We start from the raw sequence: 23,960 nt of genomic DNA on the forward strand, positions 1-23,960 counted from the left end.
ATTTCCCTTCTTGGTTCTTGAGACATAACTAAGGTACTGTTACTGTGCCACATGTAGCACACTCTCTGTGTGCAGGATTGACTAATGTTCATTATGTTAATAATACATTCAAACATGAATTTGGCATATTGAGAGTCCCATTAATGACCGATGTTCTGATGTTAGACTAAAGAAAGTGCTCTGTGTTTGCAAACTTTATCAACCAATATTTAATGGATGGAATAAAGTCCACTCTTCTAAATAGAGCGATCACCTTCAACAGATGTGCAGATGCTGTTTGCCATCACTGCTTTATGTACATAGCACCAGGTAACAACAGTTAGGTGGAGAGTCTGCGCAGCAAAAGTCAGACTTTCTGTTGTCATTGCTACTTACAGCTGCTGACAGCATGAAATACAACATGCTGGAATCAGCAGCCGTGTCGCTGCCACTACACTGCACTGTCAGCTTCCAGCTTCATCTAGTCATGAACACCGATGTTTGATAAAAGCATGAGCCAAACTGGTACACAGTCATGCTCCTTGGGCCACAAGATTAAAATAGAGGTTCTGCCCTTTTATTTGCTCTCGACATCGCGGTTTTATTAAGGAGGGGTTTTCGTCACAGCTCACTCGAACGAGTTCTCAGAGTTTATTGTTAGACTCAGAGTTTAGTCTCAGAGTTTAGTCTCAGTTTAGTCTCAGAGTTTAGTCTCAGAGTCTAGTCTCAGAGTTTAGTCTCAGTTTAGTCTCAGAGTCTAGTCTCAGAGTCTAGTCTCAGAGTCTAGTCTCAGAGTTTAGTCTCAGTTTAGTCTCAGAGTTTAGTCTCAGAGTCTAGTCTCAGAGTTTAGTCTCAGTTTAGTCTCAGAGTCTAGTCTCAGAGTCTAGTCTCAGAGTCTAGTCTCAGTTTAGTCTCAGAGTCTAGTCTCAGTTTAGTCTGTTTAGTCTCAGAGTCTAGTCTCAGTTTAGTCTCAGAGTCTAGTCTCAGAGTTTAGTCTCAGTTTAGTCTCAGAGTCTAGTCTCAGAGTCTAGTCTCAGAGTCTAGTCTCAGAGTCTAGTCTCAGAGTCTAGTCTCAGAGTTTAGTCTCAGTTTAGTCTCAGAGTCTAGTCTCAGAGTCTAGTCTCAGAGTCTAGTCTCAGAGTTTAGTCTCAGAGTCTAGTCTCAGTTTAGTCTCAGAGTCTAGTCTCAGAGTTTAGTCTCAGTTTAGTCTCAGAGTCTAGTCTCAGAGTCTAGTCTCAGAGTCTAGTCTCAGTTTAGTCTCAGAGTTTAGTCTCAGAGTCTAGTCTCAGAGTCTAGTCTCAGAGTTTAGTCTCAGAGTCTAGTCTCAGAGTCTAGTCTCAGAGTCTAGTCTCAGAGTCTAGTCTCAGAGTTTAGTCTCAGAGTTTAGTCTCAGAGTCTAGTCTCAGAGTCTAGTCTCAGAGTTTAGTCTCAGAGTCTAGTCTCAGAGTCTAGTCTCAGAGTCTAGTCTCAGAGTTTAGTCTCAGTCTAGTCTCAGAGTTTAGTCTCAGAGTCTAGTCTCAGTTTAGTCTCAGAGTTTAGTCTCAGAGTTTAGTCTCAGTCTAGTCTCAGAGTCTAGTCTCAGAGTTTAGTCTCAGAGTTTAGTCTCAGAGTCTAGTCTCAGTCTAGTCTCAGAGTTTAGTCTCAGAGTTTAGTCTCAGTCTAGTCTCAGAGTTTAGTCTCAGAGTTTAGTCTCAGAGTTTAGTCTCAGTCTAGTCTCAGAGTTTAGTCTCAGTCTAGTCTCAGAGTTTAGTCTCAGAGTTTAGTCTCAGAGTTTAGTCTCAGAGTTTAGTCTCAGTTTAGTCTCAGAGTCTATCACAAACTCACCTGTGTGACCATGTCTCACTGTCAAACCACCAATATGAAGACAGTGTGGGGTAGACCAACCGAAGAACTGATTTAGGACAAACATTTACAAACATTTACTCTGAACGTCATCATGACATCACCTCATCTACGCTCAAGCTACCATCTTTAAATGTTCACCATTCAGAGTCCAGAGTGTATCAGATGTTGCTACAGCATTCATGCTACAGGCCACACTGAGACTGTTGCCGGTGTCTGCGGACGCTACACATCTGGCTGAAGGACTGGCCGCAGCGCGAGCAGCTGTAGGGTTTCTCCTGTGTGTGAACTGTACGGTGCCTCTTCAGATGGCTCGATGAGATGAAACTCTTCCCGCACAGCGTGCATCGATAACGCCTCTCACCGGTGTGGATGAGGAGGTGAACCCGCAGGTTGTTGGGCTGGGCAAAACCCTTCCCACAGTGAGGGCAAGTGTAAGGTCTTTCCCCGGTGTGCACCCGCTGGTGCAACTCCAGGCCGGCCGTGCTGGGGAACACACGTCCGCACACAGCGCACGCCACCGGCTCTTTTGCGGCGGCGGTGCTGCTCCTGTAAGGCCGCCTCTGGCTGCTGGCAGTGCCAGTGGGAGCTGTCGGAGGAGGGGGAGGGGGCGGAGGTGGAGGTGGAGGGGGTGCAGCTACTACGGCGGCGGCAGCAGCAGCCATGTCGAAGGAGGCAGCAAAAGCAGCCATCTCGTGAGCGCCGCCTGTAAAGAGCATAGTCGGGGGGCCGTCGAGACTTTCTCCCCCTCCCTGTGAGGGGAAGGAGGCAGAAGGGTGCCCGCTGTCCGTGTTCCCCAAACCCAGCTGTGCTACTGCATAGGCTGCTCCCAGATGGCTGACACGCTCCTGCATCCAGGCCAGATCCAGGCCCAGGCTGTTGAGGCGGTCGCAGCTCGACTCATCAGAGGCTATAGTGGCCGACAGCTGAGAGGGATGAAGGTCATCTTCTGTGAGCTCATCTGTCTGGACCTCTGGCTTCAGAGCCATATCAGGTAGGCTCCCCGAAGGGTCCCTGCGAGCCGCTTCGGAGGCATGGACCCCCTCAGTGTTGCCTACGGGCTTAGCAGCCTTACGTTTTGCTCGAGGCCTGCAGGTCAGGTCCATCGTGGCATCAGCAGGAGAGGAGGACAGCTGTGATGTGGAGGATGTGAGGCTGCTGACGCTGGTGTCGAGGACAGTGTCAGCAGGGGGGCTTTCCTCGCTGGGCTCCAAAGCTGTAGAAGGACAGACAGTAACACTGAAACCATGTGAGCAGCCAACAAAACACTGATGTAACTGTGTGGGGGCCACACTCACCTGCAGAGAGGCCACACTCCGCCCTTATGTTAACCTCCACCTTCACGTCCAAGTTGCAGTCATCTCTCTCCTCTTTTTCCTGCTTCACCAGTGTCAACATCTTGGCTTCCTCCTGCTGAGAAAAGACAAACGAGTCTCACAGTTTCAGCTACTGCATCAATCATTTCTGTCCCACACAGCAGCCAAGACGCTGCGGACGCTGAAGGAAGACATTCAAGACTTTTTGCATCCAAAATAGAAATAACTGCACGTGTGCACACTGTGAGTGGAACCAGCTTCCAGTTTGGATTCAGGAGACAGACACTATCTCTACTTTCAAGATTAGGCTTCAAACTTTCCTTTTTGCTAAAGCATATAGTTAGGGCTGGACCAGGTGACCCTGAATCCTCCCTTAGTTATGCTGCAATAGACGTAGGCTGCCGGGGATTCCCATGATGCACTGGGTGTTTCTTCTTCACTCACTATGTGTTAACAGACCTCTCTGCACTGAATCCTTAGTTGTTATCCATCTCTGTCTCTCTTCCACAGCATGTCTTTATCCTGTCTTCCTCCACTCACCCCTAACTGGTCTCAGGTGGCGGCTCCACCCTGAGCCTGGTTCTGCTGGAGGTTTCTTCCTGTTAAAAGGGAGTTTTTCCTTCCCACTGTCGCCAAAGTGCTTGCTCATTGTTGTGATTTCTCTGTGTCATTGTAGAGTCGACCTCACAGTATAAAGCACCTTGAGGTGACTGTTGCTGTGATTTGGAGCTGTATAAATAAAGCAGAATTTGAACCCAAACCATGAGCTTTTTCTAATTCAGTTTATGTTGTATTCCTAACTCCAACTGTTCCTTTTTAGGGCCTAAACCAATAGAACCCTTTAAAGATCCTGAACCTAACAAAGTAATGTTTTTAGAGTGAATAACATATGAAACATATGTTAGAGGGTGGACTCAGACACATCTGAGTCTAACCTTAGGATGTGGACCTTTTCTTTGTCACACGGTCACAGATCAACACTGACGAAAATAATGTTGGATTCTTGTATTAACAAAAACAGATTGATCTTGGATTAGAGGTTCACAAAGTGCAGAGAGCTGAGGTTATATAACGTGCTAGCCTAGTGCACGATTCATCTTTACCTTTGAAACTGGATGAAAGGGTTTGCCTTCAGAAAGAGCCAGAGGAGGGGGTGCCAGGGGCTGATGGTCATCAGGTCCTGAAAAATAACACAGGACATTGAACATGTGCTCCCCCACGTGTTTCAGCTGTGTGTCACGCAGCCACATTATCAGACAGACACGCCACGCATCCCCACGTCTGATGTCTGTGATCTGCCGTCATATTTGACGCACGGCGAGCTGTACCGTGTGGCAGCAGAAACTCGGCACACCTGGCAGTGTTTCCACTCTTCTCCAGTTTTGCTGCGCCTGTGTGAGCAGTGGCTTCCTGTTCTTCTGCTGCTGTAGCACATCTGTTCGATGTGCTGTGCACTCAGCCCCGCTCTTCTGCATACCTCGGTTGTAACGAGCTCTGATTTGCTCTAACATCAACTACACCTTTTCACCCGGAGAACTCACTGGATATTCTGCCTTTTGCTGAACTCCACAGGTGGCTGTGCAGGAAGAGCCCAGCAGATCAGCAGGTGCATGTTACACCAATCAGCATTTGAGGACACCTGAATCAGGTTTGCTGGGACAAAACATGCGAGCCATCTTTTACCATGCTCTTCATGGGAGACAGGACGAATTTCTCCGACTAGCACACGGGGCTGGATGCAGCAGTATAATCATTACTGAGCTCACAGCTGGATGGGTGGATGTGCAGGGTGTCCCGCTCCCCTACCTTTGGGCGGCCTAAAATGAGCCGTGTGATGCTCCTCGCGCTGACTCCGTCTCCTCATCCTCCTCTCACAGCTCCGCATCTTCACGTCCATGTCTCGCAGCCTCTGCCGCAGGGCTCGGTTCTCCTTCTCGCTCTTCTCCCGCTCCTGCTCCATCTGAGAGCGCAGCGCCGCGTAACCGTCGTCCACCAGTTTGCAAATTTCGGCTACCGCCGAGTTGGCCAGCATCTCTATGATGGAGGCGATCTGCGCTTGGAAGCCGACGCAGTCCGCCATCGTGGCCCGCGCTGTCGGAGTGCACGGACAGATGCGCGCGGCAGACGCTGCGGTGCACGGGCGTCAGGAGATCCGCGCACTGATGTGTGGCCGAAGACATGCACAGGCTCCCCGTCGGCCTCCTGGGCGCTGTCAGGTGGGAGTCGCCTGCTGATGACGTCAGTTTGTTGTTTAGTATCATGTCGCAGGCTGCCGCCCCACATGTGACAGCATCAGGTCACAAAAATAACCACCTGTGTGTGTGTGTGTGTGTGTGTGTGTGTGTGTTAAAGACACAGACCTTAATCATCAGGCGTTCTGAGGTCTAAATCCTGACAGGAAGTGTTACCATGGCACTCCTGTGCAAGATGCAGGTGCGTGTGTGCTGTGGAGGGGCTGTGATGGCTCATCACACACACGCGGGTCACCTCTGCAGCGTCTCATGCTGCTACACAAGTCTGCCATCTGTAATCCAGTTTGAGATCCTTCCCAGACGCCTTAACGCCCACTCACCTCATGGGCCATCTAACCTCAGGAAATCACATGATAGGGCGGTGCCAGGTTTCACAGTGGGTTCACCTGAAACCTTGGCTGTATCCCAATTCAGGGTCTGCAGCCTTAAAGCTGCATTTTAAGGCCGATTATATGGGCTCAAAATGTGGTCATAACAAGGGCGTAGATTGTCATGGGCGGAAGGGACACGTCCCCACCAATAATTTGATCTCTTCGAGTAAAGAAAAACAAACCCGATTTAAAAAAAAAACGATCTGTCAGCGTCTCATTCACCCAGCGGTGCAGAAAGAGTTAAATCACCTCTACTGGAGTCCTACGTCATGTGACAAATATGGCCAATGTGATTGGCTGAGCCTTTCAGGGAGCTCTGTTCAGTTTCAGCAGCGGCAAACCTGCGCTGCGAGGAGGAGGAGAGGAGGACGGCAGCAAAGAGGAAGAACCTGGATATAAGAAAGTGTTTTTCAAAGAAACCTGTGAGTCACTTAAAGCCAAGTTCACTCATAAAATGTGTCACAATAACGTTACAGGCTATGCCAGGCTTTGGCCCACATCAGTCTAAAACTGTACGTAACCATGAATAACGTGTTGCCATGTCCACCAGGAGAGACCGGACAGTATAGATGTAAAACCAATATGCCAGCAGTTTATCTCAGTTAGTGAGAGGAGCAGGCCTGTGTTTGGCTGCTTCACATAGTGGACATTGAGTTGTTGTGTGGGGCATGTAGTCCATGTCTGTTGCTGTAACAGTAGCTCATGTTTAGAATAAAAGATCGCAGCTCACTGAGTTAATCGGGGCAATAGTGCCTCAAACGTTGCATCATTTTGCTGAGAGATCTGTTACTTTGTGGTCATCTTAGACGAGTAGTTTTATGGACAAAAACCAGCAGGTCACTCAGTGTTCCCTTAGTGCTAATGTATCAGAGATGTTGGTGTACTATAACTGAAGTAATGTTGTTAAGTCCTTAAAGTCATATTCTTTTATTGTCATGACTGTATTTGAAGCTATTTTTATTTTTGTATGATACCTGATTTATATGGAATATGGCTGAAGTAAACTAAAGCCTGAAATACTCAGTCATTTGTTTAATAGTACTTTAACATTATATAATTCACATATAAAACTATGAATTGTAATTTTAAATGGTTTAAAAGCACGTAGAATAGCATATGTAGGCAAGTATATTTCTCCTTTTTTGTTAATCAAGAAGGAAAAACAAAAAACAAAAACAGGGCAGGGTTCGGTGGTTGAATCATCCGTCCCCACCAATGCCCAAACCAAATCTACGCTCTTGGGTCATAAATATTTTGTACATGTAAATCAGGATTTGTATGTGTAAAAAGAATCTGTGTGTGGACTTAGCCAAAAAACCCTGCAAGTTACAAGTACGAATTTTAACCCTATTTTTCTTCCTTTCATCTGATTGGTCAATGTCATGTCAATCACAAATGTAACAATCCAATCAGAGAACAGATGGGTTTGGCTGTCGAGGGGCGCTTTTTTTGAACTGCAGGTCTTTGAAAGGAATAAATGCCCCTTTACATGCCAACCCAGCGTTTTCCTTCATCACCACCAATGACTGTAATAAAGATGGATGACGTGACAGCGTCCCAAAAATGAAGCCAAAACGTCTCTATCGCCCCCTGGTGTCTGTCTGCAGTATAGGTCATAAACCCCGCCTCCTCTATGTTAGCGGATGGGACTGTGGTCAGACTAAAATAAATTAATTCTCCTAAGAAAAATTTTTTCCAAAGATTCTTTCTTTTGTTATCAATAGTTCTCATCACGCTGATTGATGTCCAATGAGTCTCCTCTCCCATAAGTTTGATTCTAATTCCTACCGCGGTGATGTTAAATTGGGGTGAAACGTTATCATAGCAGCTTTGACTGGCAGCTGCAGAAGTGGAGGTGGAGCGGCCGAAGAGTAAACTGTTAAAAGTAAGTACTGAATATTATGTCACTTATTTATGTGCAAATGTTTAATAATGAGGAACATTAAAACATTCCTGTTGGCCACATGTCGGCAAAGTTATGTGACATTAGCAATGTTTGTACTTTCAGCGTTAACTTGGTTTTAAAGCCTTTAAAATATAATACAATAGTCGACCTTAATCTTACAGAGAATGTGATGATTTTGTGGATAATTAAAGTCAGTCATATATCCACAAACACAACCAGCTGAAAGTCAGTGATGCTGCTCGGTTTGCAGTCCTGAACATCACGGCACAAGCAGGATTCACTGCACTGTTAATGTGAGCTGTGTTATATTGCTGCCTCTGTTCGGTGGTGTCGAGCCAAACGCACTTTAACGTGTGTTTGAACGAGCTGACGGTTCACTCGTTAAGCTGAAAGAAAGATGCTTTAATCACAGCAGTCACACATGTGTCCACTGCACCATCTGGAACTCTTCTTGTTTACACTCGTAATAACACAAACACTAAATCCTCCTGTTTGTAGCAGTGTGTACACCTGAGACTGTCACCTGTCTGTCTGTCCTGCTCTCTCTCTCTGTTTCTTTCTCTCTGATTGTGGAATAAAAGTATGAACATGTGTTTATAAATTCAAATTCAAATTTTATTTGTCACGTACACAGTCATACACAGTACGATATGTAGTGAAATGCTTGGACAACTGCTCGTGACCTAAAGAGAACAAAAAAGGAAAAGGCTATGAATAAGATAGGAAATAAATATGAAAAATTAAAAAGGGTAAATTTAACTGGGAAGGAATAAAATATAAATTAAGGTTAAAAATGAAATAACTGTACAACACAAATTAGAATGAAGGGTAAATTTAACTGGGAAGAATAAGATAAAATATATAAATTAAAGTTGAAAATAAAATAACTGTACAACAAAATACACAATATAGAACTATATAAGAATGTATGAAGAAATATAAATATAAATAAATATATACACAATAACAGCAGCTGTACAAGTATTAACCGGAAATGAAGAATATAGTGACCAGTGTTGTGCAAAACCAAAGTCCAGAAAGTCCAGTGTGTGTGTAAGAACCATATGTGTGGGTCAGGACTGTGTGGTGGTGTGATTGAGAGACCGTATCCCCTGCAGGAAGAAGCTCCTCCTCAGTCTCTCTGTGTTGGTCTTCAGGGAGCGGAATCGCTTTCCTGACCTCAACAGAGAGAACAGTCTGTTGTTGGGATGGCTGAGGTCCTTCACCATCTTCCTGGCCTTGGTCCAGCACCGCCTGCTGTAGATTGAGTGCAGGTCAGGGAGCTCGGAGCGGATGGTGCGCTCAGCTGACCGCACAACCCTCTGTAGAGCTCGTCTGTCCTGCATGGTGCTGTTCCCGAACCAGGTTAAGATGTTTCCCGTCAGGATGCTCTCGATGGTGCAGGAGTAAAAGTTCCTGAGCACCTTGGAGGGCAGTTGGAAGTCTCTCAAGCGTCTGAGGTGGTAGAGACGCTGTCGGGCCTTTTTCACCACGGTGTTGATGTGACAGGACCATGACAGGTCCTGCGTGATGTGAACTCCGAGGTATTTGAAGCTGTCCACTCTCTCCACTGGGCACTCGTTGATGACGGGGGTCTGGTAGTTCCTCTCCTGCTTAGTGCTGAAGTCCACTATCAGCTCCTTTGTCTTACTGACGTTTAGAAGGAGGTTGTTCCTCTGGCACCAGTTCTCCAGATTCCTAATCTCCTTCAGGTAGGCAATGATGAAGAACAATGATGGACTCCTTGAAGCAAGTTACACTTGTGTTTGAATCCTGCAGCTTATCACACATTTGATTTCCATGTGTGACGACTGCAAGTGTCCAGAGTGAGGACAGACTGAGGGACCCACTGCTGCACATCATCTGTGAGGCTTTGCAGCCCTGATGATCCACCAGGACAAACTCAGCAGTGTGTGAGGAAGAGGAGGAGGAAGAGCCAGCAGCAGCTGACAGATGGAGAGAATAGACAGACTGTTCCCTGTTTGTGAAGGACTGCTAGTATAGAGCGTTATTACATTTATTGCTAATGCAGTCATATGGCACACTGACTTTTGAGGAAAGTTTAGATGCACTCATCATCAGAAAGGTTGCCGACCCCTGCTCTGGGGTGAACTGCAGCTCCATGACCTGGAAGACTTGCTGTAATCGATGAAACCATGAATTCTGCTCTCTACCAGAAAGTCCTGAGGTAGAAAGTCTGACCATCATTCACAGAGTCACCTTTGAACGTGTCAGGAAAACTAAATGAAGGCTGTTTTCTGTCACAGTGGCCGGGTCACCCCGGAGTGTATTAGGAACACCTGGTGATGACGATCTGAAGGCTACACCCTGTCAGTAAATAGCCCATTGGTGTTGAGTCACATACTGGTTCACACACAGTCCACACACTACATCGGTGAAAGACTGGTGCAAAGACAGCTGCACTGCAAAAGAAGCATTATCGCTCCGAACACACCAAGCGAGAGCCAGACCCCTGCTCCTGACTGCTGCTCGGACTCGATAAGTTGTCCATCTGCTGCATCTGCGACCACGATGGCCATGTTAGCTGGACCTGGGAGTCCACTGTTTCTATGGCAACAGGAGAGGCGTTGAACCCCACACCTCCGGCTGATGATGTCAGCACTCAGCTCTGCTGAGAGGCGCTCCCTCGTCTCCACCTCCTACCCACGACCCACCACGTCTGTCAGCCCCACGTGGCAGCAAGCCGACTGCACCGCCGTCAAGCTTCGCAGCAGAGCTCCACTCTGAGCCATCTTGGAACCTGGTGGAAAACCAGAGGCTGGCTTTGAACTGATTTGGTTGACTGATGCAATTTTGAGTTTAGAACAGGATGCTGCTCCGTAAGGCAAGGCAAGTTTATTTGTATAGCACAATTCAACAACAAGGTGATTCAAAGTGCTTTACAGAGACATTAGAAACAAGAACAAATAAAAAGCATGATTTAAAATTGATTAAAACAAGCAAACAAACTAACTAACTAATTAACAAACAAACAAACAAACAACAGTATATAAAATCAAAACAGATAAAATCAGAACAGTAGATAAAATCAGTAGTTAAATGTAAGTTTTGAAATTTAAGCTTAAAGTGTGGATTTGGTGCTTTATTCAAATGCAGCTGAGAACAGGTGAGTCTTCAACCTGGATTTAAATAAACTGAGTGTTTCAGCTGATCTGAGGCTTTCTGGGAGTTTGTTCCAGATATAAGGAGCATAAAAGCTGAATGCAGCTTCTCCGTGTCTGGTTCTGACTCTGGGAACTGATAAAAGACCGGATCCAGATGACCTGAGGGATCTGGAAGGTTCATACTGGGTCAGGAGGTCACTGATGTATTTTGGTCCTAAACCATTCAGAGCTTTATAGGCCAGCATCAGAACTTTAAAGTCTATCCTCTGACGGACAGGCAGCCAGTGTAAGGACCTCAGAGCTGGACTGATGTGGTCCACTTTTTTGGTCTTAGTGAGGACTCGAGCAGCAGAGTTCTGAATGAGCTGTAGTTGTCTGACTGATTTTTTAGGTAGACCTGTAAAGATGCTGTTACAGTAATCAAGCCTACTAAAGATGAATGCATGGACTAGTTTTTCCAGGTCCTGTTGAGACATCAGATCTTTTATCCTTGATATATTCTTGAGGTGATAGTAAGCTGACTTTGTTATTGTCTTAATGTGTTTTTCTAAGTTTAGGTCTGCATCAATCACTACACCCAAATTTCTCGCCTGGTTTGTGGTTTTTAGATGTATAGATTGAAGTTCTCTGGTGACCTGTAATCGTTTTTCTTTGGTGCCAAAGACTATTACCTCAGTTTTGTTTTTGTTTAGCTGGAGAAAATTGTGGCACAACCAGTCATTAATTTCCTCAATGCATTTACCAAGAGCCTGTACAGGGCCTCGGTCTCCTGGTGACATTGTGTCCTGATGTCCTCCTGCCAATCCAGCTGCCCCTGGGAGGGACTGTTTCCCTGGAGTGGAGCCTGAGGAGCCCACAGCAAAGAAACAGGATTAGAAACGGCATTTTTCAGGTTAATACCTGACAAGTTTCTCCTTTTCACCTTCAGTGAGACGCCAAAGTGTTAATGCACCGCTCCGGTGCCGACAGCGAGCGTGAGCTCGGCCGAGGACCACTGAGTCCAGAGCGTACGACACAGGAAACGACAAAATACAAGTGTTTGAAAATACAATTTATTAGCGAATTTACATGTCACTATATTCACGAGTACAAAGCAGTGACAATGTTTCTCTCTTCTTTGTTGAACTCATAGCTCAGATTTCATGAATTCATTTCAAAGGTGAAGCGAAGTTTGTACGTTAACAGGGAAATGTTCGTGATGATGTCATGACTTTGGCTCATATCCCAAATGAAAGAAATGAAGGAAACCAAACGAAGGCTTCTTTGCAGCCATCAACTCACACAGCCCGTTACACACAGGGGGCGTGTCAGGAGCTCCCGTTAACCTGGTGTGGACTAATAATCTGATATTAAAGTCAACGCTGCAGATTAATGGGGACAAAGCTCACCAGGACAGCCATGAGGTGTGATGATAGATTTAAAGGTGGGGGAGGTTTATATATGAAGTCTCGACAAGTTCACAGAAACTTTCATCAGTCAAAAGAAGAAAGCAGCTGGGTTAGCAAGTTAGCCTCTGCTGCTAAAGACAGCAGCTGTGCCTTTGTACACTTAATGTGTCTGGATTCAGTCAGTCTGATGTCCATACAGGTGCTCAGCTCAGCAGCAGCTATGATGGTTCTTGGTTGATTGCTGGATCTGAAACTGACCTGCTTATCAGACGTGGCCGTGTTTTTATGAGCACAGAAACCTTTTTAGTTCTTTCATCAGTGTAGAGGCACCAGGATGATGAGCGCAGCCACTGCCAGCATCCTGTGTCTGAGTGTCAGCATGATGCAGACAGCCAACACCACAGGCAGCATGTTAACGCTAAGCTAAGAGCCCAGAGTGATGCTACAGCAGAGTGTGTGCTGACCCCAGACCAGCAGCCAGAGCCTTCATCAGGTAACAACGTGACGAGCAGTCAGCCTCCGTTTCTACCTGAGACGATCAAGTGCTCAGACCTAAACACTAAGACAAACATCACATGTGTCGTCACTGGGCTTTGTGTTGGTGTGTGGGACACTGAAACACCTCCAGCATGACAAACATTTGACCAGACAGCGTGCAATGAATCTGCATGATGTGACGTCTCTGATGTGCTGCTCAGAGACGGTGCAGCCTCTCACAGCAGAGCAGCGAGAACATACAGGAGGTCTCAGTGATGGAGTTAATCACTCAGTCTGTGCCCGTCCCCAGCTGACGCTCATGTTGCTTTGGTGCTTTTTGCAGAACATTTGTGTTAAACTGATTAGACTTCATGTAAATACACACACACAGGAAGCAGGTTACAAAAGACAGAGGTGCAGCAAACTAACGGCAACAAGTGCACCACACACCAACAGTTGTGACATCATTTCTGATGTACGGGCCGTCTGCAAGGAGCTCATAAAGGACTAGAGGTGATGATGATGATGATGATGATGATGATGATGATGATGTGTCTGCCATGTGCCAGCTGATTCATGCTGCTCACAGTTCAGGAGTTACAAGCTCATTCACAGTGTTCATGGTCTGATTGGATACTTCCATGGAAACGCCTGTGTGTGTGTGTGTGTGTGTGTCTCTCTGTCTGTCTGTGTGTGTGTGTGTCTGTGTGTGTCTGTCTGTGTGTGTGTGTCTGTCTGTGTGTCTGTCTGTGTGTGTGTGTGTCTGTGTGTCTGTGTGTGTGTGTGTCTGTCTGTGTGTGTCTGTGTGTGTGTGTGTCTGTCTGTGTGTGTCTGTGTTTGTGTGTCTGTCTGTCTGTCTGTCTGTGTTTGTGTGTCTGTCTGTCTGTCTGTGTGTGTGTGTGTGTGTGTGTGTCTGTCTGTGTGTCTGTGTGTGTGTGTCTGTCTGTGTGTGTCTGTCTGTGTGTGTGTGTGTGTGTGTCTGTCTGTGTGTGCGCTGCTGTTCCATACTCATCCTTACACACTCACATACTGCATCCTGTCCCTCATCAACAACAGTGTGTGTCCTTTGTGTGCTGCAGAGGACTGTGTGGGTGACGTGACAGCAGCTCATGTGATAATATTCATCCAGTCCTGTTTCATGAAGTTAAGGCTGAGGAAGGTTAGTAGTGTATAAGCCTGCCTCTGGAGGAGAAGCTGTGGTGCAGCGGGCTGTGGAGAGTTCGTCTTTGGGTTCAGTGCTGGATCTTCTGATGCCTCTTGAGGTTGCTGGGGTGGGAGAAGCGCCGGTTGCAGACGGAGCAGCTGAAAGGTCTCTCCCCGGTGTGCACGTTGTGGTGGATATCCAGCTGGCTCTGGCATACGAAGCTTTTGCCACACAGCAGGCAGGTGTAGGGTTTCTCCCTGGTGTGCCTGGCCATGTGCTTCTGCAGGTCCGACTCCATGAAGAAGCGTTTGGTGCAGATGGTGCAGCCGTACGGACGCTCCATTGTGACGGCCTGGTAGAAGGACAGAGGGAGGGCTTTGTGTTGGACCGCAGGGTGGTGTAAAGTCAGGAGGTGCGTGTCACTGGAGGAGTTGATGCTGGAGGTTCCTGGAGGGTCATTGTGAGGAAGCACAGACCCATCTCCGGCTGAGCACAGACCCGAGGACCGAGTCGCGTCCTTGTGTCCGTCTCGTCCTCTGGTTGTCTGGACTGCATCTGACGAGTCACCCCCCTCCCCTGCGGTCTCCTTGTCCGATGCCCCTCCCCTATCAATGACGATCACTTCTGGCAGCGGGCACTTGGAGGGCTCCAACGCCGCCTGGTTATCTTTGCTGTTGTCCTCACAGGAAGCTGTACCCAGCCCGGTGTCAGCACCTTTACTCGAAGGCCGACGGTCCCCTGCTCCGGTCTGCTGCGGCTGGGAACTGTGAAAAGTGTCGCCGCCCTCAATCTCAGCCGTCCCACCGTCAACAAAGCCGACGACGCTGGATCCACTGACCTCTTTTCCTCTTGGGTGTCTGGATGTCTGGCCGTCGCTGACGCCGAGTGACGTAGCAGTGGTGGAGGCAGCATCTCGTCTCGGCAGCTTGTGGTCAACAGACCCAGCGTCCACTGCTCCCTCCACCTTGACGATCAGCAGCTCGCCCTCCCCCTCAGGCTCTGCTGACTGAGAGGACACACCCACTTTGAGAACAACACTGTTCTTCACATCATCAAACTATTTCAAATGTAATCATTACAACACACGTCCAAATAAATAGTTACATAGTAACGTGTTACATAACTGTTTCCATGCAGAGCAAAGCTGCAGCCTGTCTGCATGAATCCAGCTGATACTTCCACGTACCCACCGTGATGTTTTGGTTTCTGGTTTTAAAGGCCCATTTTCACAGGCAGACAGGTAACTAGACTGTGCACATTTTAAATATTAGGACTGTTTGTATTAGTTTGCAGTGAATGACGACAGTCTGAAGCCCACAGGCATCAACAAATACTGCGTTTCCTCCCTGAGACGTTGTGCTGCTTCTCTACTGTGCCGTCATCCTCCAGATAATTATGGACCCAACATTAGATTTCTTATTCACGCTCAACAACGACAAGAACACTTTTCACTTTAAATGAGGGACGCACCACATGACAGCAGCAGCTAGCTGGAGGGCTATCGTATCACGGAGGACGCTAACAGCAAAGCTGTGGACAGCAACTGAGGGTAGCTGCAAACACAAACCCTCACATATTTTGCCAGTGAAGAAATTTGGCTTGGAAAACAGAGACAAGTGAGCATTTACAGGCTTTTGCTAAATGCAGACACATTAGCTCCTGTTGCTGTAGGTGTTCTTGCTACCACCTCTGAATGAAAACGCACCGGAAGAAAGACAAAGCCAATAATGTTTGTCACTGTTGTCTGTGGACATTACGACGTCAGACATGCTAAGAAACATCACATCGTGAGGGGAAAGTGTTCACAGGCAGTGGGACAGAAGTGTGAGTACACTCTGTTAGAGAGTGCATTGAAGCACACACACCATGAAAGAACTAAAGCACATGTGACTGTGGTCACAGACACTCACACTCTATTATAGAAATGTCTACATCTGTTCTATTGTGTTCCCTGCAAGCCCAGGGAGTCCTCATAGCTCCTCCCACGACTGGAAAAACAGAGAGCGATGGAAGGAGGAGGGTGGGGGGAAGTTAGTGAATCAGGAAGTGTAGAGGAATAATAAGCAGGAAGTGAGGTCAGCTACAAGAGGATGAAGAGTGGAAATACACTTGGTCCAGATGACCTTTGCAGGTATGAAGGTGTCTGTGAGAGGCTGTTGAAGCATGGAGAAGAACTGTACTGGTACAGATCTGCCAGAACGAGGCTGATGTTCAGAGCTGCAGTAACTACAGAGGGACGATGAGCCACAGCAGGCAGACGTGGGACAGAGCTGTTGAAGCAAGGTTACAGAGATCAGTGAGCAGAAGATGTTTGCTTTGAGGGTGATGATGGAGAAGAACAGAGAAGGTCAGCTTCACTGTGTCTTTGAGGATGAGAGAAAGCAGATGACAGGCTGCTGAGAGAGGAACTGTGGTGCTGCATGGAGGTCAGCAGTGTCAGAGCAGTGTGTGAGGTGGTGCAGGACACGTACGAGGAGACGGTGGTGAGGTGTGTGGGTTACATCAGGCATCTGCTCTGAGCCTGTCCGTGTTACACCTTCATGGATCGTATGTTTTAAACGGGGGTAGAGTAACAAAGGGAGGTCTGCCGGGGCCACTGTGGTCACTCGCAGTCACAGATCCAGCCATGACCATTTAAAAACAACTTAAAACTATAAAAACTTTGTGTGACAGTCTGTAAGTGTGAACAGTTTGGACTGGTGTGTAAACGGACGTGTGTGGGTGAGGATTTACCTCGGCTTTGGTGGTGGTCACAACCTCCTGATCAGCATCCTGGTCCAGACTGACGAGCTGGATCTTCTGCACAGACTGATGAGCTCCTGGCCCTCGGTTCAGAAACCTGGTCCTGCCCTGCAGAGAGGGGCCTGATGGGATACCAGAAGAATGATTAGAGGCTCGTGAGTCTGATCATTCAAAATAAAGACTCATATAAACAATCAGGTGTTTAATGTCGTGCCAAACACATGTGCACGTTATGTATTAAAAAGCTGCATGTCCACAGAGTCAGAGGCTCGCCGCTCCGAGTCAGCCCTCCTTACACCGACGGCTGACGCAGTAGATCATCGTAACAGCTAAGCTGGATTTGAGTGTTTGGACAAACAGACTTCATCACAGGTGAACAGGTACAAATCACCACCTACTGACCAATCAGATCTCCAGAAAACAGCCACTAGTGATGGGACGTTCTGTATCGAGGCTTCGGAGCTTGTGTCGAGTAATGGAGGGGGCGTTTCCGCGAAGCGCGTATCGAGGCTTGCTTCATTTATGGGAGGAGCTGAAAATGATGACGTCCGAAGCCTCGCTGCCCGGCTGTACCACGTGACTGGTTCATGAAGTGGTTCGAACTTTGCCGCGAGATATGACAGCGATATAAACCCCTCAGACTACATTCAAAATGTGGGTGTTTGATGGAGAGTTGCGGTTAGAGAGAGTTTGGAGACAGTTTGGAGGTTTATGAGAGTGAGGAGAGAAAGTCAGGAGAGAATGGAGCCAGCTAAGAAGAGGAGGATGTCCTCCCCTGTGTGGGAACATTTTGATCTTATTCCTCCCAACAAGGTATGTAAATTTCTACAGAAGATGTATTTCCATGATACTGATGGTGCAATACAATTTATGTTGAGCTGTCTGTACTTTTGTACAAGGTGAAGTGTTTGCTCTGTGCCAGGGAGCTGGGATATAACAACAACACCTCATCCATGCTTAGGCACTACAGAGCTTTGCATGAGAATAAGGGGAACACCGATTGTAGAGCAAGACCAGGTGAGCCATCAAATGCAATGATAATATAGCATGCTGTAATGTTACTAAATGATATAACAATATTATACAACTGTTATAAGTTACGTGTGTGATATTTATATTTGTGCTTTGTCTTTATTGTCTTTCCTCAGGAGAACAATCTCAAATAGATGAAGACCTGGTTACCATGGTGATTGAGGACTCCCAGCCATTTAGCATTGTGGAGGACAAAGGATTTAAAAGATTTGTTAAATCATTAAATCCTAGCTATGTTCTCCCCACTAAAGGTTATAAAAGCAGTGAACATTTAGTTTTTACAGAATAAAATGTGAACAGGCAGGACTGAGGCTCAAAGCCTCAGTGTGTAGCTGTCCATACCTCAACGTTACAAAAGCACAACCACTGTCCACACCCCAACCACACCTCACCTCACAGTAAATGATCATTTCCATTTCAAGCATTTCCAAATGATCATTTTCCATACTGCCACTATAAATATACAGAGTATACTGCATCACTACAATATACATGTTTTACACACTCCTTTTGTTGTTGACATTTACAGGCTGTGTGCAAAATGCCACACTCTTCAAATTCATGCCAGCTATTATTTTTACGTCCAGTAGGTGTCCTGCTAGAGCAAATGAAGCTTCATGAAGCTTCTCGTTGGGGTGAACCAATTGGATGAAAAGCTTCAGTGCTTCATGGGGCTTCATCTGCCCATCACTAACAGCCACTCCTGGGAGATCCCTGAGACGTGTGTGCCGACAGTCTAACGCAGGGGTCCCCAATCCCAGTCCCTGAGGGCCGGTGTCCTGCAGGTTTTTAGATGTGTCCTTGATCCATCACAGCTGATTTAAATGTATAAATGACCTGCTCAACATGTCTTGACTTTCTTCAGAGGCCTGGTAATGAGCCAATCATGTGATTCAGGTGTGTTGACCCAGGGTGAGATGTAAAACCTGCAGGACACCGGCCCTCGAGGCCTGGGATTGGGGACCCTGCTCTAACGTCTGATATCAATTCTTAAAGGAAACTTTGTTTTCTCTTGGCTGCAAACTATTTTACAGCACGTAGTTGTAACCTGTGTGTTGTGTTTATCACTGACAGTCAAACCATCAACCAGCACTGAGGCTACAGTAGCTCCGCCCCACTCTACTGAGTGCTTTAACTGGACCAACCAATCAGCTGCTAGTACAATAACCAGTGTGACTGGTCACATGTTGTCCACACCGTGGATGAGGGAAGCCAGGGTCGTGGGTTTGTTGGGCCCTGCTTTGTTACTGCGCAGCCGCCAGTACGTTCTCCTCCAGTGGCAACCAACGAATCAGAGACAGGAGTGAAATCGCTGACTCAGGCACCGAGGTCAGAGGTCAGAGGTGTGTTTACTATGGACTACACGATAATCAGCCCACAGAAACAGTGGAACTGCAAACATATCCCTCGGGTGTGAGTACGCCTGGATATAATAAGCCCGTGGCGTTGACACTCGAGTCCACCAAGCTACAGAGGAGGACGCTCCAAACACAGGACAGGCCCGCGGCCGTGGTCAAACACGAAAATCACCGAGTGCCCAGTGGACTGTGTCACGCTGAGTCACGGCACACTGCCCTCCCACCGCGTCCTGATCGTGTCTGCCAGCCTGTCCTATGACGGTAATGCTTCACCACCCGGTGCCGGTGCTACATACCCGCCTGCGAGTCCCTGCTCTGCCGGCTGAAGAGGCGAACCCCGGGAAAGCGGCTGCTGATGGAGCCCTCTGCCCCCCTCACCCTCTCCGCTCGGTACCGGGCGATCTGCAGCTCCAGCAGCTTGATTTTCCTCCTCAGGAACTCGTTCTCCTTCTGGCTCCGGGACATCTCCAGGTGAACCACCGCGTATCCATCGTCCACAACTTTACAGATTTCCGCCACGGCCGCGTTAGCCAGCACCTCCATGATGGAGGCGATCTGAGAGTGGAAGTCCACGGCGGCAGACATCTTCAGACCTTCGGCCCTCTCACAGAAGGCGGAGCCTGTGCGTTGTTACTGCTGCTATCTGACATGCATAACCCGGGACCACCACCTGCACCTCGGCTCACAGGACGGACGCTCTTCGGAAGCTTTAACGTCGACGGAGCTTTTCCAGAAGGAACCCCGGCGATCAGCACACAGCGCCCCCTGCGGTCAGGGGCGGTACTGCCTGTGAGCGCTCACCACAGCCAGAGCTGAGAGGACTCCCCGCGCTGCTGCACGAGAGCACACAGCCAGCCCACGCTGCAGTCACGGGCTGCTTTCATGATTTGTGTGTAACAGTGAACAGCTGTAAAGGGACAGAATGAAAAGATGAAATCCTTGGTTATGACATCAAACTACAGAAACCTGTGAAAATGAGGAGAAGCACAGAGCTGTGGGTGGACAGTCGCCCAGACAGCAGCACTGCCGTGGGGTGTATCTTCCATTACTGCTTCTTTTCTACACCGGCACACAGTCACACAGACATGGACCAGTGGTACAGTTCTGTCCACATCTGTACTGCCTCACACACAGCGTTTATTGTCCCAGTTTCATGTCAGATTAGGGAAAAGGATCAGCAATGGGCTCTTTGAGCTCTGCAGCCGGACGACGATACAAGACCACGGGTCAGTTTGCAGCTCAGACATCAGAGCGCAAACTCTAACGAAAGGAGCAAGAAAGGAAAGGACAATGGTTTCAGAAAATCCAGCAAACACAGAGAAATGAGACGCAGGGGAGGGAGCAGCACAGTTTTCATTCAGGGCCCTGTGACCACTGTGCGAAGGACAGGCGTCACTGAAGTGACCCAAAACCACAAGAAGACAAAGAGGCAGCCAGATCCAGAGATGGGCAGTAACGCGTTACTGTAATCTCATTACTTTTTTCAAGTAACTTGGCCAACACTGGCCAGATCTCAGTGAGCTGCTGCAAACGGAGCTCTGCAGCCATGGACGCTTGTCAGCAGCTGAGATTTAGTGTTGCTGGTTTTGAACATGCTGGATCATCCCCATACCAGCTGATGGCGCTAATGCGCCGTTTTGCTGTTTACCAACCTCCAATGAAACTTTAAAAACCCAAGAAGTGCAGCCCCCCCACCCTCCCCGCCAGGAGACACTACGGGAGTTTAAAGTAACGCCTAAATCTCGCGATGTTTGCCTCCAGTTGCTCTTTGGGGGGGATTACAGGCGAGTTGCACAAGGTCAGTCGAGCCGGTGTAGAGGCGAGCAGGTCGGCGTGTCCAGGCTTTGCGTTGTCCGCTAAATCATCTCCAATGGCCAGAGGAAGCCGCAGCCGTCCCTCGGCTCCAGCCAGGTGAGACTGTCACAGTACCTGTGTGTTAATATCTCAGCGCTGCTGCTGCATTCGTGCAAACGCAGCGCTGATCCCGCCGTACACGTGACTTTCACGGTGACGTGCGCCTGAAACACTGCTGACATTTTTCTGCGTCACAAAAGGTGAGTGAAGCAGCTTCAGCTAACAGCTCTGAGCTTGGACAATTATACAAATATTAAAAACATAATTTGATCATCTCTGAACTAAAATGTGTTTAATGCTAGCCTGAATTCAGCTGTTGAAATAAGAACAGCACAGTTTTCACCTGTCATATCTGATGTAATATTCAGTTCAACATGTACTGACACCTCTCCAAATGAAATAAAATGATCCAGTTATGAAGCTGAACTTTAGTCAGGAGCAAAGAAACCAAACACTAACATGACTTCTGGACTGAATGCATTCTGGGATGTTTGGCTGCACTGAGTCCACGCAGGCAACCGCCATCAATGCATCCTGGATAGGACGGGAGGAGCCGGAGCACATCTGGGAATTTGAATTGCAACAGAACTTGATCTGCGACGGATGACGTATCACAAATCCACACAGCATGCTAACCAACTCCACACCTGCTAACTCTGATGTGAAGCCTACCCTCAGAAACTAACAGCAGCACAGAGAGCGTTCAGCAGCTGGAAGCTCTTGTCCTGCTAGCAGCAGTGTTGCATGACTGTTTTTCTCCTGTCTGTAGCCCAGCTCCATCCCACGTTCCAGCTCCTGTTCATGCACCTCCGGCCTCGCTGGCCCCAGCTCCTGCTCAGTCCCAGGGTCCAGGACTCATGGCCCAGATGGCTACCACAGCTGCAGGAGTAGCTGTTGGCTCAGCTGTGGGCCACGTGGTTGGCAGCGCCCTCACGGGAGCATTCGGTGGGGGCAGCAGCAGCAGTCCAGAACCAGCCAAAGCTACATACCAGGTAAGAGGTGGTTGGAAATGCCGCCCAGACAACGCCCAGCATGCCTCAGCTCTAATGTTGCAGCTGCTGTGGTTTGAAATGCCACGAGTGTGACATTTCTTTATGCTCTCATTCAGGAGCCCCCCCGGTCTGCTCCAGCCCAGCCAGGCCCCTGTCACTTTGAAGTCAAACAGTTTCTGGATTGTGCCACCAACCATACAGACCTCACTCTCTGTGAGGGCTTCAACGAGGCGCTCAAACAGTGCAAGTTCTCCCATGGTAAGTCTGGTAAAGGAGGCGTGGAGCCTCATACTGCAGCTCTACTCGGAGCACGCCACGAAAACCTGCAACAACAGCCCACCGGCTTCATGTGATTGCCCTGAGTGTGCAGTCACGTGATCAGTGGGGGTGGGTAGTCAGTGGAAAACAAACATTCAGGACCTCTAATCGATCCTGGTTATTTTGGTTCCCTCATTAGGAGCAGTTCCCTTTAAAACAAAGTGCGCTGATGGTGTCAGGAGACGACTGATGTCTGCAGGGCGCTCACTCGTGTTTGTTTGTGATTGTGCAGGTGTGACATCGCTGGTGTGATGAACGGACCCCCACAATCATGGTGAAGATCACGTGACACCAACGGGAGCGCTGTCCTTCAGAGAGAGTGTGTGTGTGTGTGTGTGTGTGTGTGTGTGCTGTACAACAGTGATGAACTCTTTAATAAATAGCTGCTGTTGACGTCACGTGTTGGTCTGTCCTACTTTGGGATGCTGCAGCGAAACAAATGTTCACTTCCTGCTTTGATTATTTTCAGTGTGGGAAACTGATGATGATGATGGTGGGTAAACACTGTGAACATTAAAGGTTTGTTTGCTGGATTGGTGCTGTAAGTCTGCTAGCAGCTGGATACTCACAGGTGTGTGTGCCACACACTGCACTAATGTAAACAGCACACAGATCTGAACATTACAGAAATGTTTTCACATGAAAGCTGCATTTTAAATTTCACCAGGTGTTTTTTAATAGTCCCGTTAAATTTGCAAAAAACCCACAAAATGAATCGAGCCTTTGTGAGATCTGCAAACAACAGCTGAGCGTCCCTGTATAGATGTTTGTTTGAAAGAAGCAGCCAGTAAGGTTGCACAGAGGTCTGTGTGTGTTAGCTCCCAGCATGAGCCACACAACACTGCTTTCAAAATAAGACTGACTGTAACTCCAGAAACACTGAATCTAACAGATCGTTATCGTTGCAGCTCTGCCCGACACACGTGCTGTGTGTCTGAATGATGTCCTGTGTGGCAGCAGAGCTGAGTCTCTTTGCTGCACTGCCTGTTCAGAGGTTGGTGCAGATCATCTATGATGGATACCAGTTTGTTCAGGGCCCTGCTCCCCACCACAGCTTCCAGTTTGCAGCACAGAGGCAGCCTTCATTCAGTTTGTTGGTGTGAGCCGATCTCCCCGCAGTGACTGAAAAGCAAACACCTCATCACCTTCTTGTTGCAGCCTCTGTGTTGCTCGTCCCTCCTGTCGATGTGGTCGTCCCAGGATACATATAGGTCATGTCATCCCCCCTGAAGCCCTCTTACTCTCATGCAGGAGTCTGTTCCTCCCAGCCACTGCAAACTCTTTGTTACCAAATTCCATCATCATTCAACTGCTGGAGCAAAAATGATAGCAAATAAGGATTTATGAAATCTTTCTGATAGCGCTAGTCCTCCGTTTAATTTATATAGCTCCAAGTTACAACAACAGTTGTCTCAAGGCGCTTTATATCGTAAGGTAAAGAAAACCCCCAAAATCATGTGACCCCTACGAGCAGCACTTTGGTGACAGCGGGAAGGAAAAACTCTCTTTTAACAGGAAGAAACCTCCAGCAGCACCAGGCTCAGGGAGGGGCGGGGCATCTGCTGCGACCGGTTGGGGGTTAATATATTTAAAATGCAAACACTCCCTAATGACTGTGTGAAGGTCTGATCTGGAACATCCCTGAAAGCGATTTTTGTGATTCAGTCCACTTTTCTCTTTACAGCACAAACAGGAAACGAGCTCCTACGGAGCCCCGCAAGGTCCACTAGAGAAAGGAACTGAAGCTGTGTGAGATCCTGCAAGAGTGTTTTAAGTCCACGTGCCTCCAGGTCAGCACTGAGACCTCGGAAACAACCACCGCGATGGAAGACACGGCCGCTTGGCCTGAACTCTGAGCACATTA

The 23,960-nt window shown here is 48.0% G+C and overlaps 3 protein-coding genes across 4 annotated transcripts; 1 reads left to right on the top strand and 2 right to left on the bottom strand.

Moving 5' to 3' along the window:
* Positions 1 to 1,660: 1,660 nt before the first annotated feature.
* On the bottom strand, positions 1,661 to 5,478 carry LOC147326945 (uncharacterized). 2 transcript variants are annotated; one of them, XM_086294541.1, is made up of 4 exons: positions 4,944 to 5,478; positions 4,241 to 4,317; positions 3,120 to 3,231; positions 1,661 to 3,037 (listed from the first exon to the last, which is right to left on the bottom strand). In XM_086294541.1, the coding sequence occupies exons 1-4, from the start codon at positions 5,215 to 5,217 to the stop codon at positions 2,007 to 2,009; spliced, it is 1,494 nt and encodes a 497-aa protein (XP_086150667.1). In that variant the 5' UTR covers positions 5,218 to 5,478; the 3' UTR covers positions 1,661 to 2,006. The 2 variants fall into 2 exon arrangements, with proteins under 2 accessions (XP_086150667.1, XP_086150665.1); XM_086294539.1 differs by having other exon boundaries at positions 3,120 to 3,234.
* Positions 5,479 to 11,823: 6,345 nt separating this feature from the next.
* On the bottom strand, positions 11,824 to 20,929 carry LOC147326946 (uncharacterized). The gene is made up of 3 exons (XM_086294542.1): positions 19,229 to 20,929; positions 16,534 to 16,664; positions 11,824 to 14,806 (listed from the first exon to the last, which is right to left on the bottom strand). Exons 1-3 carry the CDS (start codon positions 19,515 to 19,517, stop codon positions 13,889 to 13,891), a joined length of 1,338 nt encoding a protein of 445 aa, XP_086150668.1. The 5' UTR covers positions 19,518 to 20,929; the 3' UTR covers positions 11,824 to 13,888.
* On the top strand, positions 20,665 to 22,494 carry chchd10 (coiled-coil-helix-coiled-coil-helix domain containing 10). Its single transcript, XM_086294543.1, has 4 exons — positions 20,665 to 20,843; positions 21,556 to 21,778; positions 21,895 to 22,036; positions 22,329 to 22,494. Exons 1-4 carry the CDS (start codon positions 20,680 to 20,682, stop codon positions 22,346 to 22,348), a joined length of 549 nt encoding a protein of 182 aa, XP_086150669.1. The 5' UTR covers positions 20,665 to 20,679; the 3' UTR covers positions 22,349 to 22,494.
* The last annotated feature ends 1,466 nt before the right edge of the window (positions 22,495 to 23,960 follow it).

This window comes from Aulonocara sp. 'chitande type north' Nkhata Bay, linkage group LG6 (genome assembly GCF_057382095.1).
Source record: "Aulonocara sp. 'chitande type north' Nkhata Bay isolate Kocher_YH1m ecotype deep benthic linkage group LG6, A_spYH_male_GT1.1, whole genome shotgun sequence".
Lineage (NCBI taxonomy): Eukaryota > Metazoa > Chordata > Actinopteri > Cichliformes > Cichlidae > Aulonocara > Aulonocara sp. 'chitande type north' Nkhata Bay.

Excerpts from the sequence above, each read along its gene's own strand:
- LOC147326945 (XM_086294539.1), bottom strand. The coding sequence starts at position 5,217 with ATGGCGGACTGCGTCGGCTTCCAAGCGCAGATCGCCTCCATCATAGAG. Across the intron at positions 4,318-4,943 it reads TCATTTTAGGCCGCCCAAAG|GACCTGATGACCATCAGCCC; the intron begins GTAGGGGAGCGG and ends GTTATTTTTCAG. Across the intron at positions 3,235-4,240 it reads CCTTTCATCCAGTTTCAAAG|CAGGAGGAAGCCAAGATGTT; the intron begins GTAAAGATGAAT and ends GTCTTTTCTCAG.
- LOC147326946 (XM_086294542.1), bottom strand. The coding sequence starts at position 19,517 with ATGTCTGCCGCCGTGGACTTCCACTCTCAGATCGCCTCCATCATGGAG. Across the intron at positions 16,665-19,228 it reads GAGCAGGGACTCGCAGGCGG|GCCCCTCTCTGCAGGGCAGG; the intron begins GTATGTAGCACC and ends GTATCCCATCAG. Across the intron at positions 14,807-16,533 it reads TGACCACCACCAAAGCCGAG|TCAGCAGAGCCTGAGGGGGA; the intron begins GTAAATCCTCAC and ends GTGTCCTCTCAG.
- chchd10 (XM_086294543.1), top strand. The coding sequence starts at position 20,680 with ATGTTTGCCTCCAGTTGCTCTTTGGGGGGGATTACAGGCGAGTTGCAC. Across the intron at positions 20,844-21,555 it reads CGTCCCTCGGCTCCAGCCAG|CCCAGCTCCATCCCACGTTC; the intron begins GTGAGACTGTCA and ends TCCTGTCTGTAG. Across the intron at positions 21,779-21,894 it reads CAGCCAAAGCTACATACCAG|GAGCCCCCCCGGTCTGCTCC; the intron begins GTAAGAGGTGGT and ends GCTCTCATTCAG.